Below are 13,353 nucleotides of genomic sequence, written 5' to 3'. Positions count from 1 at the left end.
GAAAGTAAATGAAATTAATCAAATTGAATACACATACATCAATGTTCTTCAAAAGTTACAATCGATATAGTTCAGAACTGACAACAGATGACTTCACTTTTCCAGCACCATGGACAGTTCTATAGATGATTGTAATCTCTTTTCAGCCATGTGCCGCCTATCTAAACAGCATTGTGTGTACAGTAGTCTATTCTCTTGCACTGGATGAATAGAGGAGGGACGGTAGCCTACCAGTGCATATTTCAGCAGTGGACTACATGGCTCAGTGGAAGCTATCAGAGGGAGGGAAGGAGGGCGTGCAGGCCTAAGCAGACTAGAAAGGATGCAGGGGAAGAGCAGGTGTAAGGCAGAGCAAAGCGCACTGTACAGGATTAATCCACCCTAAGCCTTTCACACGTACACACACACAGCTTTCTGCTTGCGTGCATGATTGGCTGCAGAAACAGCGCGCCAGTGTGACTATTCTTGGAAAGTAGACCTGGGCGGGAACAGATGAGACAGAGATTTTGCCGGGGCATTCTTTTGCCTTGTCTCAACTTCTCTTGGCTATGGGCTCATCACCTGAGCATGTTGCTCGGTAGGTGGGGCAGCTGTTGTGAGCACCTGGAATGAGCCAGCATTCAGTGTAGTTTTGGTTTGTTAAAAAAAACAACAACAACAATCCCGAGGTGATAGTTGGCCTATTACATGAGCTCGGATGAATGCAGAAAGGCATTTCAAGTCATCCCATTTTTCAGTGCTCATAATAATAGCTTGTAATGCTAAGCCAATTTGGACTTCATCTCTGTGTAGAGAAAGTGTTCCAGGTTGACATGCACAGTGCACTGATGGAGCAACAGGGGGCATCTTTCACACACAGTACACAGTCCGGCTTCAGATGTGTGATACACCTACACACTAACACACCTACTGTGTTTTGACCACAATATTTGGCAGGGGGGTGCGAGAGAGAGAGAGAGAGAGAGAGAGAGAGAGAGAGAGAGAGAGAGAGAGAGAGAGAGAGAGAGAGAGAGAGAGAGAGAGAGAGAGAGAGAGAGAGAGAGAGAGAGAGAGAGAGAGAGAGAGATAGATGAAAGTCAATAGTCCATCTTTGCAGACTGCCCTTAATCCCTGTCAGTGTTTTGCTGAGGGCAGAGCCAGGTCCTCCTATTCAGGTGCAGCCTAGAGCACAGCTTGAGCTTAGCTCAACTTTGGTTCGGTTGGATCCTAACCAATTCAGAGAGCAGCCAAGGAGTCCATTGTTGGCCTTGAGATACTCAGGAAAAATACAATTCAAACAGGAAACAATCTGTACATTGTGTTAACAACCCTATCAAAAGAGCAATGGCGAGCCACAGGTAGGCCTACTGTAGAGGTATGAAAGTAGACAGGATTTTTTACCACCTGTGAAATGACAATATGCCGAGCTACTGCATGTCAGTGAGTGCGACTGTGAAGAAATAAAAATGGCTTTGACAAACTGTTTCCCAGGGACATGTTCATTTAGGTTTCTACTGCTTTCTGCTCAAAAACCCATTACCACACCATGGCCCACGGGGCACAGCTAAGGATGCTACGAATCATTAGCATGAAATGGAACACAGCTGGATATTATCATGTCAAATCCATGAAACATGGGGCACAGGGATTCAATTACTATTTTCCCTCTTGGTAGCACTGGTTTTGTAAATTAATAGTTCCATAAAGTGTGCCTTTGTGCTTTTTTATTGTATATCATGTGGCTTGTTTTAGCAATACATGATTTTTTCCCTTCTGCAAAAGGAGTGATAGGAAAACACTTTGAACATTTATGCATTCTTAATATGTTCTATTTTAGAGAATGACTATGGCTTCAGGTGTGAACTTTTTCCTCATATATTATGCGCTATAATACAAATCAGCCATAGCTTGAAATAGCATCTAATGTAAGGTAATGTGGCGAATAGGTGAGAATACAAAGGACTTGAAGATAAGGTGACTAAGAGGAAACTGAGAGAAAGTAAGAGGAAGGCTAATTCAGCTTTAAATTAATCATTTTCTGCATGGAGACTTGAGAGAGAGCTTAATACCACTAAAAAAACTCACCTTTGTCTCCATGGACACATACATTAGCCTACATATATTTAAACACACTCACACACACACACACACACACACACACACACACACACACACACACACACACACACACACACACACACACACACACACACACACACACACACACACACACACACACAGTTCTACAAATCAGACAGACGCGTGGGTTCTACTATGGGGTTTATTACCGCTGCATAAGTACATCATAAAGACTAATGTTGAACCAGCCTGACAAGATAACAATATCAGGAATCACATTTTTGCTTTTAATTTTTTGTACAAAGAATATAAGACTAATCTAGGATAAAATGTACCTTGTAAAATATTTCCTGTTTTAGGATCAGTTTAAAAATATCCAAAAGAAAGACAATTAATACCAATTTAGATATGACATGATACAGAAAGAACCATATTTTGAGTTTTGTTCTTTCGACTGCACACCAGGTGCTTGGAAAAATGTAAAAGTAAAAATGAAGATATGCAGAAAAGACTTTCCAGGACATATTACAACCTTTAAAAAGAATAAAAAATATATATACTGACAAATGGTGATACCCTATTGCAACTCTCCCTCTTTCCATGGACTTTGTAAAATGTGTGAGTGTAAATGTGATGTGATTGTCTTTCAATTCAGGGTGTGAATGATATATTACACAGGAAAACCAAACCTTTTTTGGTATGTAAACACAGACTGTTACCATTCTCTTTAGACATTAGATATTTTGTGTTCCCCATCCATAGAATACATTTGGCAGTACATGCATTTAAAATAGCATTACAGGATTTGCAACTTAATGATTTTGAAAATGCTTGTTGCAGATTATAATAATGATACTGCACAGACTTTGAGGCATAGTTGTCACTTTAAGATTATGTGTGAATTGAAATGACATGAAGCATCCTAGCGGAGTTATTTTTTTTCTTTTTTCCACAGTTCCACATTCATTCCTCCAGTCCCCTGTCCCTCCACTTGTCGTTTCCTCTCATCTCTCCACTCTCGTCAAATCACCTTCACCTTTTTCTTTCATCTCCATCCACCTTCACGTCCACTCCAGTGGCCCATCACTCTCGCTGTGCCATACTCTCTCTCTCTCTCTCTCTCTCTCTCTCTCTCTCTCTCTCTCTCTCTCGTCCCTCCTCAGCAAGGCTGTCGTCCTTCACCGTACAATACCCTCTCTGCATTCACATGCTGTGTATCTCCCTTCGTCATACAGTATGTCAGCCATAGTCCTGCAACAATATCTTTCTGGATGTACTGTCTCCGCTTGCTTTTTGTATAGTATTTACACTTTCTGAAATCTCTCAAAACATAGTTTTCATAGTACTGTACATATATACTGAACAAATTGTTTGCTTTTATGCTTGCGTTTGCTAGCTCTGTGGGATTGATTTTCTTTGGTGACGTTTGGTGGGAACAGGTGACTTGGGGGGTGCATCACTTTTCGGGGGCCAGTCTGGCTTGACAACTTTCAAGTCTGGGTCGATAAACAACGATGTTTTCTGGGGGTCTTTTTCGGGGGGCCATGTCATTGATAATTTGCTTGTGTTGTGACTGGTTTTGCCCGATTGTTTGACTGCTTCTTTGTCAGCAGGGATGAGGCTGTCTCTGTCTGTCGAGTAGATGCTACTTTGTGAATATCTCCACTCTTGTTTGTCCAAAAGATCATTATGTCCAAAGCCATCGTTTAGATTTCCTTTGGTCTTGAAAAGTTGCTTGAAGTGTGAGGGGCAGTACAAATGCCCATGGAGAGAAACGTAGTTGCCAAGGCTACAAAGGATGTAGTTTCACAAAAGAAACTTAATTAGTAACTTAAAGAGAGATTTACATGACACAGAAGTAACTAAGATGACTAACATGACAAAAAACATTAACAAAACATTAATTTAAATGCTACCAAAAAACTACCAAGGCTGGGCAGATTAGGACACAAAAAGGGTGGAGAGGTAAAAAGTAACTCTGAACATTTATTCAACAAAACTAAGAAGTTTTATTGGAAATGCCATGATTAAATGTGTAATAATCCATTCTGCCTGCCATGTTAGTATAACATTTACACATTTTCTTACCTCAATTTACCACTGCAATGCTCGCAGGAGAAACAGGCTTTATGGAAGTTCTTTTTGTCTGCGATTAGAGACTCCATTGGAAACACCCTTCTTCGACACACCGTGCACAGCTCTGACTTGGGAACTCGAATCTGCAGAGACCCAAAAGACAACAGGCGCTGTCAGCATCACCAGATTACGTTAGCCTTGTACATAATAAATATACAGTACAATGAAAGGTAAGTGATTGTGCCACACAAAGATTTCATGGCAAAAGATTAATTAAAGAAACAAAGTACACTATGTGTTGTAATGAATCAAACATGCCATAGCAAGACACATTCAATAGACTAAGGGATACATTTTTATGCAAAAAACACATTATTAGGCATAAACAGTTTGTTAATACAGTATGTTTCACACACATAGGTGTTAGTTATGTGTTATTTCACCGCATCTGCATACCATACCTCACTGAGGTATTAACCTGCGGTGCAAGTTAGTGACAGACAATGACGGCCATTGCATGCTTCGCCTCAGACTGGTTTTTCATTCTCCATGGTTGCCATGCACACCAACCATTATTTTTTTTACTCTTCTTCTTCTTTTGCGTTGTTGTCTGTGAAGTCTTTTCCTCAGAGACGGTGTAGCCGAGACTCTTAAACACGACCTCGCTCTCACTCCACGTCTCCTGGAAGTTCTTCAGCAGCTCGTCCGTGGAGACGTCAGCTGTAGCTTTCGCTGCCGCCGCCGCTTTCGCTGCTGCTGCCTCTGCATTTTTCTTCCTGACAGCGTCGGCGTACGAGAAAGCCACAGGTGCAGGTGCACTAACCGTCTTGGTGTGCTGGGAGACGGAGGTTGTGGTGGTTTTTGATCCGGTTACCCTGTTGCCAAGCTCGTCAGTCCCGGAGTACTGCTCCTTGGTTGTTTTTGTTTCGGAAAACCCGTCTGGGTCAACCGACTTCTGCGTTAGTTCTTGTTTGTGTTGAGGGAAAGGCAGGTTCTGCCGGGAGTCTGGTTTTGCCTCCTGGGAGCGTTCCTCCTTTGAAGCTGCCGACGTGATTTCCCTCACTTCGGCATCCACCTCCTCCTGTTTGTTTTTCTCCTCTTTGACAGCAAGGCTTTGCTCACTCATTTCAAAAACATTTTTAATAGCCTTGATGTCAAACGCTGGCATCTCATCCTGCTCACTCTCTTTCTTCCCTGCATCTTCACTCTCCTGCTCCTCTGTGTCTGAGCCCAGCCTCTCTGGTATGTGAATGGGGTCTTTTCTGACATAAACCGTTTCTTTGGGCGAATTAAATTTGTTGAGGAGGCCAGACATGTCAACCTTGGGCAGCTCTTCTTTCTCTCTCTCAGGCTCCTGCTCGTCAGTGTCTGGGCCCAGGCGCTCAGGGATGTCAATGGGATCCTTTCGCACATACTCCTTATTAGCCTCGGCTCTGCGGGCCTCTTCGAAGAGTTCCTTTTTGTCTTTCACCGACGTGGCGGCGTCCATTTGCGCGTGCTCCACATCTGCACTCTCCAACGACTCCACAGCAGCAGCGTTCTGCTCAGTCCTGATCTTCTGGTGGAATGACACGGGGGACGGCACAATTTCAGCTCTCACCGGTGCGACCTGGACAGGGTGTGGCACCGGATCTGGGGATGCGCCGCGGGAGAGCTTGGCTGTGGCCTCCCTCAGCCTGGTGAGGCTGTCAGACCTGGGCAGAGAGGAAGAGGCAGAGGCCCTGCTCAGCCGTGAATTGGGCGTTTCTGACCTGCGAGGAGGGGGTGTCGGAGGGCAAGGGGAAATTCTCTGGGGTGATTCCACTCTCTTTGTGGACTGAATGGAGATGAATGTGGGGGAGGGAGGGCGCATGCGCAGCGAAGGTGAGGGTGAACGGCGATCAAGAATGACTGTGCTCAGTTCTTTTGTGTCAGACCTGCTGGCCTTCTTCTTTTTGGATGATTCTGTTTTGGTTGAAGCAACAGTTATTTTTGAGATTGTCTGCATCCGACTGCTTTCACATGTGGCCTCAGACTCATGCTTTTCCACCATTGTCTGAACACCCTCCAGCGACAAAAGTTTGGCTTGCACAATATGTTTCACATAAGCAACAGTGTCCTTAAGTGCAAGTTCATTGTCGTCATCAGCGTCTTGCTCCAAATTAGCCCTCTCCTCAGGCCCAATCAACCACTCTGGGATTTTACTGAGCAGTACTTTCACAGACTTTGAGTCCACTTTAGCTGAAATTCCCTGCAACTCAATGATGTGAGCCAGCAACATCTCTGCCTCCCCGAGTTTGCATGATGCCTCTGCCTCATCCGCCCAGGACCTAGCGGGCTCTCTTTGTGCTACCGTACTTGTCACTTGCACTGGAACCACTTGACTTTCATCTTGTGCTTTCTCTTGACTAGCCTGGTTGCTTGTCTCCTTTTTATTTTGCTGGGAGCTCTTGACCTGCTTTTGATGTTTGACTGTGGCCCCCTGTTGGAAGCTTTTCTCAACTTTACTCTCCGCAACAATCACCTCCTCGTTGTGAACCATAATGTGTTGCTGCTGCACGGTTTGATGCGACTGCATCACGCTAATCTCCTGTTTCTGGACAGACTTTCCACTCGTGGCTGTTGTTACCACTGCTGCATTGCTCTCCTGAGGCTGCCCTGCCCCCGCCCCGCCTTTGCCTCTCTTTTTATTCTTCCTCCTTTTTGAGCGAGGGGTGCCCTCTGCCCTGCCATCTCTGGATTCAACTGAGGCCTCACGACTTCGAATTGGCTCCCTCAAATTTACTTCTTTGGGTTTTACATCTGGGACTTTTTTCTTACTCTCCTCTGCCTTTTTTTCATCCTGCTTTAGAGCCACTGGCTGTTTTGCGGGGCCCTCTTCTTTTGCAGGCTTTTTGCCTTGCTTTCCCTTTTGTCCATTTGTTTTGGGGGTCTGTGGGTTCACCGTGATAACGCTGTCATCAATGCTTCCTTTCGCTTCTGTCGGTGACTCAGGGGGACTTTTTGCTTGCCTTTTACCTTCAGAATTGTCCATTTTCTTCCCGGCAGGTTTAGGGGATTTACTTGGGAGATTTGCAACACCTTTTATTATCTCCACTTTGCTATCTGTGACACTTTTCAGAGCAGCTTCAGACTGTTCCGCATCAGTGGATACTTTAGAGGAGGATGTCAACAAGGATGTGCTGTTGACAGATGAGAGAGCCTGCATGGAGGACATAGAGGTCACCTGTTGCATACTAGTTGTAATAGTCTTGTGCTTTTTAGTGGAGACAGTCGTCTGTTGCACCGTTGACGAAGCAAGAGAGGTCTGATTAGAGATAATGTTCTGTTTAGCAGGGGAAATCACGGCAGATTCTGTGGCAGATTTATCATTTATGTCAGGGATCAAAGCCTTGCTTGGGGCCACGTCTGACGGCTGCGTACGCACAGATGATTCATATGATGGTGTGTCTGATTCGGCTTTGGTCACGGTCCTTTCAGCCTGCTCTTGAGTGAAATCAGATGCTATGCTCATCTCTGATTGCTCTGTGCTTTGGGTGTGTGTGGAAAGCATTTCAAGAGCAGCGCTGACTGACTCGTGCATTTTAATTTCAAATGGCAAGACATCAGAAGACTCCTCCTCTTGGTCTTTTTTGTAATTTTTCTCAGACAAAATTAATGGGGTCTTGAACTTAGAAGCATTTGATTTAGATTTTCTCTTTGGAGTTGGTGATGGAGGAGGGGTGAGTTTCACTGTTGAAACTTTAACTGATGGCAGGGGTGATTCTGGCTTGGCAGCTTCTATCGTTACTGTGGATGATAGTGTCTCATTTTTCTGAGTTTCAGTTTTACTCATTTTCTGCTCCATCTTCACACTTGTTGAAGTCACCTGTGACACAGCATTAACTTCCTGCTTCTCAACCTTTTTCAGTGACACCACTGGCTCCAGTTTTGGGACTTTACACAGCTCAGGACCTTTAACCTTTTTGACTGTCATCTTCTTCGCCTTCTTGACAGAGCTCTTGGGCATCTGGGATGGCATGGACTCAAGCTCCTGCTCGGAGGGGGGAGGGGGAAGGAAATCCTGCTCTGTCATGGCAGGGGGAGGAGTAGGTGGTGGGGGCAACATATCCAGGTCGAGCCTAGACCCTGAAAGAGGAGAGAGTGGAGGAGGGGGAGGCGTAGGAGGGGGAGGGAGGTCAATGTCGCCCGGGAGCATAGGGGGAGGAGGAGGAGGAGTAGGGCATGCCTCATAGTCTGGCACTGGAAGGGGCGGGGGAGGTGGAAGAGGGAGGGCGGATTCTGGCTCGGGTTCAGGTAAAGCAGGTGGCGGGGAGGGTGGAAGAGGCACGCGGATGACTTCAGTTTTCACTTTGGTTTTATCGAGCTTAATCATGCCTTTTTGTTGTGCCTTGAGATTTCTGAATTCAGTCCTCAGCGTTTTAATGCCGTGCGTCTGTGTGATGGTATTGTGCTGTACCTGAGATTGCTCTGTCTGCACGTTGGTGACACTGTTCTGTGCACTTGTGTCCTTAGAGGTCATGTTTTTCACAGCAGTTTTTGACTTGCTCATTTGCTCCATAGCACACATACAGCAGACGTCGTGTTGCTCGTGTGCCGGCACTTTTGGGATTTTAACCTTTCTGGACTGCTGTTTTCTTTGGATTTTAGCACTTGAACGCTCTGCAGTTTCCAGGAGACTTTTTATCTTACCTTTAACATCTCCTTTTACGATTTCCTCTTTCTCTCCCTCCATCTGCTCTTGTGTTTCGTACAGAGATTTAATGGACATTTTCACATCTCCCTCTATGCTTGCTCTCCTCTGCGGCTGAGGTGAGGCCGGTTGCTCCAGTAACTGCTGAATAGCACCTCTCACGTCTCCCTGGACACCAATTTCGTGCTGACAAACTTTTCTCTCGTTAGACGCATCCTGCAAACTCTGTAAGGCCATGTGAATGTTGCCCTTAACAATCTCCTCCTTTTCTAAGCCTTTCACCAGTTGTTTTGCCTCCTCCAGTGATTTTAAAGCACCCTTGATGTCTCCCGGCACTAAGTCTTCAATTACAATTTCAACTTTGCTAGTTGCTGATTCCTCGAGCGACTTGAGAGCTCCTTTGATGTTGCCTGGTACAATTTCAGGCTTCTCCAGGCTTTTGGCTTGCCACTGGGCCTCCTCCAAACACCTGAGAGCCCCTGGTATGTCACCTTTGATTACTTCCTCTTTCTCCAACATCACTTTCTGGTTTACTGACTCTGTCAGGGAGTTCAGCACAGCTTGTAAATCACTCCTGACTATCTCCTCTTTTTGCAGTTTGTCAAAGGCCTGTTCTGTCGTGAACACTCTGAGGGCATTGTTTACATCTCCTCTGACCATTTCGTCTCTGTCTATAGTGCGCTCGATTTGCATCTGATTATTTGCCAGTAAGTGTTTTGTACTTTTCACATTGCCACCAATTATTTGCTCTTTTTCTACACTAGTTGACAGGTCTTCTTGTGAGCCTGATCGTTGAAGTTGTTTCAAGTAATCCACTGCTCCCGACTCAATACAGGTGGAGTAAAAATGGACGTTTCCCTTTTCTGTCTCATCAACTTTTATTTTGATCATCTCACCTTCACCTGAGTTGTACAATTTCTGCAGAGCACTTTGCAAATCCCCCCGGATTATGTCCTCCTTTTCAACAGAGCTGTCATCCTCCTTATTGAGCAGTGAATATATAGTCAGGCGGACATCTCCCTTCTCATCCTCCTGAAGTAGAATACCTCGTTGAGCCATGCTCTCTTCCTTGAAGAGGTTGCTTATGGCCACATTAATATCCCCCCTGATGATTTCTTCCTTCTCTACGTTGATATCTTTCTGACTGAACAGCTGTCTGACAGTGCTGTCAATGTTAGCCCTCTCCTCTGTGTCAACTGTGACCTGGCGTCCTGTTGATTCATCCCTTTTCAGTAGGTTCATCATGATGTTCTGAAGATCCCCTCTGAGTATCTCCTCCTTCTGGATCTCCGGGGCCTCTCTGTTCAGCAAGTTGTATTTCGCCATCCTCACGTCCCCAATTTCATCTGCCTGAATTAGTACGCCTTTGGAATTAACCATCCTATGACTGTACAGGTCATTAAGGGTGTCCTTGATGCTTTTACCCACAATTTCAGTTTTTTCCAGGTTATACTCATTGAAGTCGGTAATTGGGGTTGTTTCAAAAAGCTTTGTGGCAGATTTTACATCAGCCTTTGGTTCGTCTTCTTTCACTTCTACCTCAGTCTCCTCATCTGAGTGTTCTCCACGCAGTTTATCAATGGTGTGAGTCTCAAACATCCACGTTGCAGTTCTCACATCGCCTTTGTGGATTTCACTCATACTGACAGTGCGCACAAGATTTGAGGACATGAGGTCAGATTCAAAGTGTTTTGTATTTGATTTGACATTTCCACCTTGAATATCTTCTACTGTCTTTTGTCTCTGTTTCAGTTCATCAGAAATGGTATCAATTGGCTGTGTCTCAAACCTATACCTAACTGAGTTCACGTCACCCTTTTTCACATCTTCCTCAGTGACGGCTTTGATGAGATACACTTCATCGCTGTCTCGGATTGAATCAAGAGGCTTTGTTTCAAACAGCCACCTGGCACCCACCACATCACCCTTCAGAACTTCTTCTTTGGTGAGAGTGGTGACCTCATGATATTGACCCTCTTGATCTTGTATCGCATATAAAGGCTGTGTCTCAAACATTGTAGCAAAGTTCTTAACGTCCCCCTTCTCATTTTCCCCACATAGAATTTTCTGTAGATTAGACATTTCTGTTTCAGTGGACACCTCCTGAATTTTGTCCAAATTGCAGGTCTCAAAAATGAACCTGCCTTTATCCACATTTCCTCCCTGGACATCCATCACAGTGCGAGTATTTCTTTGCTCATCTGTCTCAGTTATTGCATCGATAGGTTGGTTTTCAAACTTCCACTTGCAGTTCCCAACATTTCCTTTTTGTATGTCTTCTGAGTGTGCCATCTTCAGCCTTTGCAACACCTCCTCAGAGGTTGATGTCATAACATCAGATGACTGAGTCTCAAATTTGTACTTCATGTGAGACACATCTCCAGACTGAATGTCCATTTCAGTGACTTTCTTGAAAGCCTCATTGTCTTCCCCAATTATGTTATCAAGATTCTCTGTCTCAAAGAGGAAGCGGGCCATTCTCACATCTTTGCCCTGGATGTCTTCTTGGCTCACTGTGCAGGTCTGTATCACATTCTCTGTATCCTCCTTTAGTGTATCAAGGGCCTGGGTTTCAAAAAGCCATGTGCAGGTCTTCACGTCTCCTTTATGAACCTCTTGTTCCTCACTCTTTACTTCCTCTTTTTCGTACAGGACATCCATGGGTTTCGTCTCAAAGAGCCACTTGCAGGTTTTAACATCGCCCTTCACAACTTCCAAAGACTCATTTGTTTCACATTCCTCATCCTCTATATTGCTGAAATATTTAATTGCATCAAGAGGTTGTGTTTCAAACAGCCATTTAGCCGTTTTCACGTCTCCTGATTCAATTTCCTCCTGTGTGATGCCTTTAATGACTTGTAATTTGGAGACGCTCTCATTAAACTGATCAATGGGTTTTGTTTCAAACATCCACTGGCAGCTCCTTACATCACCTTTAACTATTTCCTCCCGACGAACTGTTTTAACTTCATGGTAGTGGCCTGAGCTGTCCTGCAGTGCATATGTGGGGATGGTCTCAAAGCGGTTCTTGTTGGATTTAACAGAGCCGTGTGTTACTCCCTCAATTTGAATCCTCTGTGTCTGATCATATTTGTTCATATCAGTGGTTTCAAACATTTGCTTGTAATTGGCTACATCGCCTCTATCATCATACTCTAGGTTTACTGTTCGTGTGATTTCTTTGCCATCTTCTCTGATTTGCTCAAGAGGTTGACTCTCAAACACCCACTTCTGATGTCTCACATCACCACGTTCTTCTTCTGTCGCCACCATTTTGTTCAGTTTGCCCACCTCTGCAAGCTCATTGATGTAGTCACCTGGACCTGTCTCAAAGTAGTGTCTGGCTGATCTGACATCCCCAGCAATTACTTCCTCGGCAGACTGTGGCCTCTCATTGGCAAAGTCCTTCAGCGTATCCATTGGCTGTGTTTCAAACACCCAACAATTTTTGCGGACATCTGCCTTAGATTCAGAGTACAGTTCTTCCAGGTCAACTGTGCGAACCATCTCTTTCTTTTCATCTCTAATGTGCTCAATAGGTTGATTTTCAAACAGCCACCTCTGGTGTCGAACATCCCCTTTCTCTTCTTCAGATGTCATCACTGTTTTGAGCTTGCCCACCTCTCGATCTTGATCCTGGATGTTTTCCAAAGGCTTATTTTCAAATTTCCATTTTTGGTGTCTGACATCCCCTTTTTCTTCTTCAGACTGTGCCACTGTCTTAAGCTTTCCGACTTCTGCAAGTTCCTTCGAGTAATCTTGTGGTCCTGTTTCAAAGAAGTGTCTGGCCGATCTGACATTACCTCTCACTATCTCTTCTGCAGTCAAGGGTCTGTCGTTAGAGGTGTCTTTAAGTTTGTCCATAGGCTGTGTCTCAAAAGTCATGCAATGGGCGCGTACATCAGCACCAAGAATTTCTTCCTTCTGAATTTTGGAGCGGTCTAACTCTTCATCATTAAGAGCATCCAGCATCCTGGTTTCAAACAGCCACCTACACTTACTAACCTCACCATAATTGTGATCCTCCTTGAAAACACCAGAAATAAGTCTGACGTACGACAGGTCTCTGTTGGTTCTATCCAGTGGCTGAGTTTCAAACAGCCACCTTGAAGTTTTCACATCCCCTTTCTCTGTTTCTTCACGGCGAACTGAGGTGATTTCAACAGTTTCTCCAGAGCTTTCCTTGAGCACACACATGCACTGAGTCTCATACACCCAAATGGTTAATCTTACATCTTCTGTTACATCTTCACGTCTTGACTTGAGGATCAAGAGATGGTCTTCATCAATGGTCTCAGTGACACCATAGCTATCCAGGAGTTGGTTTTCAAACATATGTCTCACAGACCGGACATCACCTTTCACTACCTCCTCAGTGAAGAGTACCGCATTGGATTGCTCCTCCTCAACAGTGTGCCTGCGATTTAGACTGTCCATGGGCTGGTTTTCAAACATCCTGGCAGCTGCACGTACATCTTTTCTGTACACATCAGCAGAGGAAGTTCTTTGCTCAGTTGAACCTAAAGCACCCATGGGCTGGGTCTCAA

The 13,353-nt window shown here is 44.7% G+C and overlaps 1 protein-coding gene across 3 annotated transcripts in view; it reads right to left on the bottom strand.

Annotated features, from left to right (window-relative positions):
* Nucleotides 1-2,246: 2,246 nt before the first annotated feature.
* Nucleotides 2,247-13,353, bottom strand: part of xirp2b (xin actin binding repeat containing 2b) — a 25,769-nt gene continuing 14,662 nt past the window's right edge. For all 3 annotated transcript variants that reach the window (XM_063214072.1, XM_063214073.1, XM_063214074.1), the window contains exons 7-9: nt 4,705-13,353; nt 4,147-4,277; nt 2,247-3,847 (exon numbers count right to left, since the gene is read on the bottom strand). The exon at nt 4,705-13,353 is cut by the window's right edge and continues 712 nt beyond it. In XM_063214072.1, the coding sequence (XP_063070142.1) occupies nt 4,186-4,277; nt 4,705-13,353 (8,741 nt within the window). In that variant the 3' untranslated portion in view covers nt 2,247-3,847; nt 4,147-4,185. The remainder of the gene's footprint in view (nt 3,848-4,146; nt 4,278-4,704) is intronic.

Source organism: Engraulis encrasicolus, chromosome 13 (genome assembly GCF_034702125.1).
Source record: "Engraulis encrasicolus isolate BLACKSEA-1 chromosome 13, IST_EnEncr_1.0, whole genome shotgun sequence".
In the NCBI taxonomy this organism is placed as follows: domain Eukaryota; kingdom Metazoa; phylum Chordata; class Actinopteri; order Clupeiformes; family Engraulidae; genus Engraulis; species Engraulis encrasicolus.
This window is presented reverse-complemented; position numbering and strand designations above follow the sequence as displayed.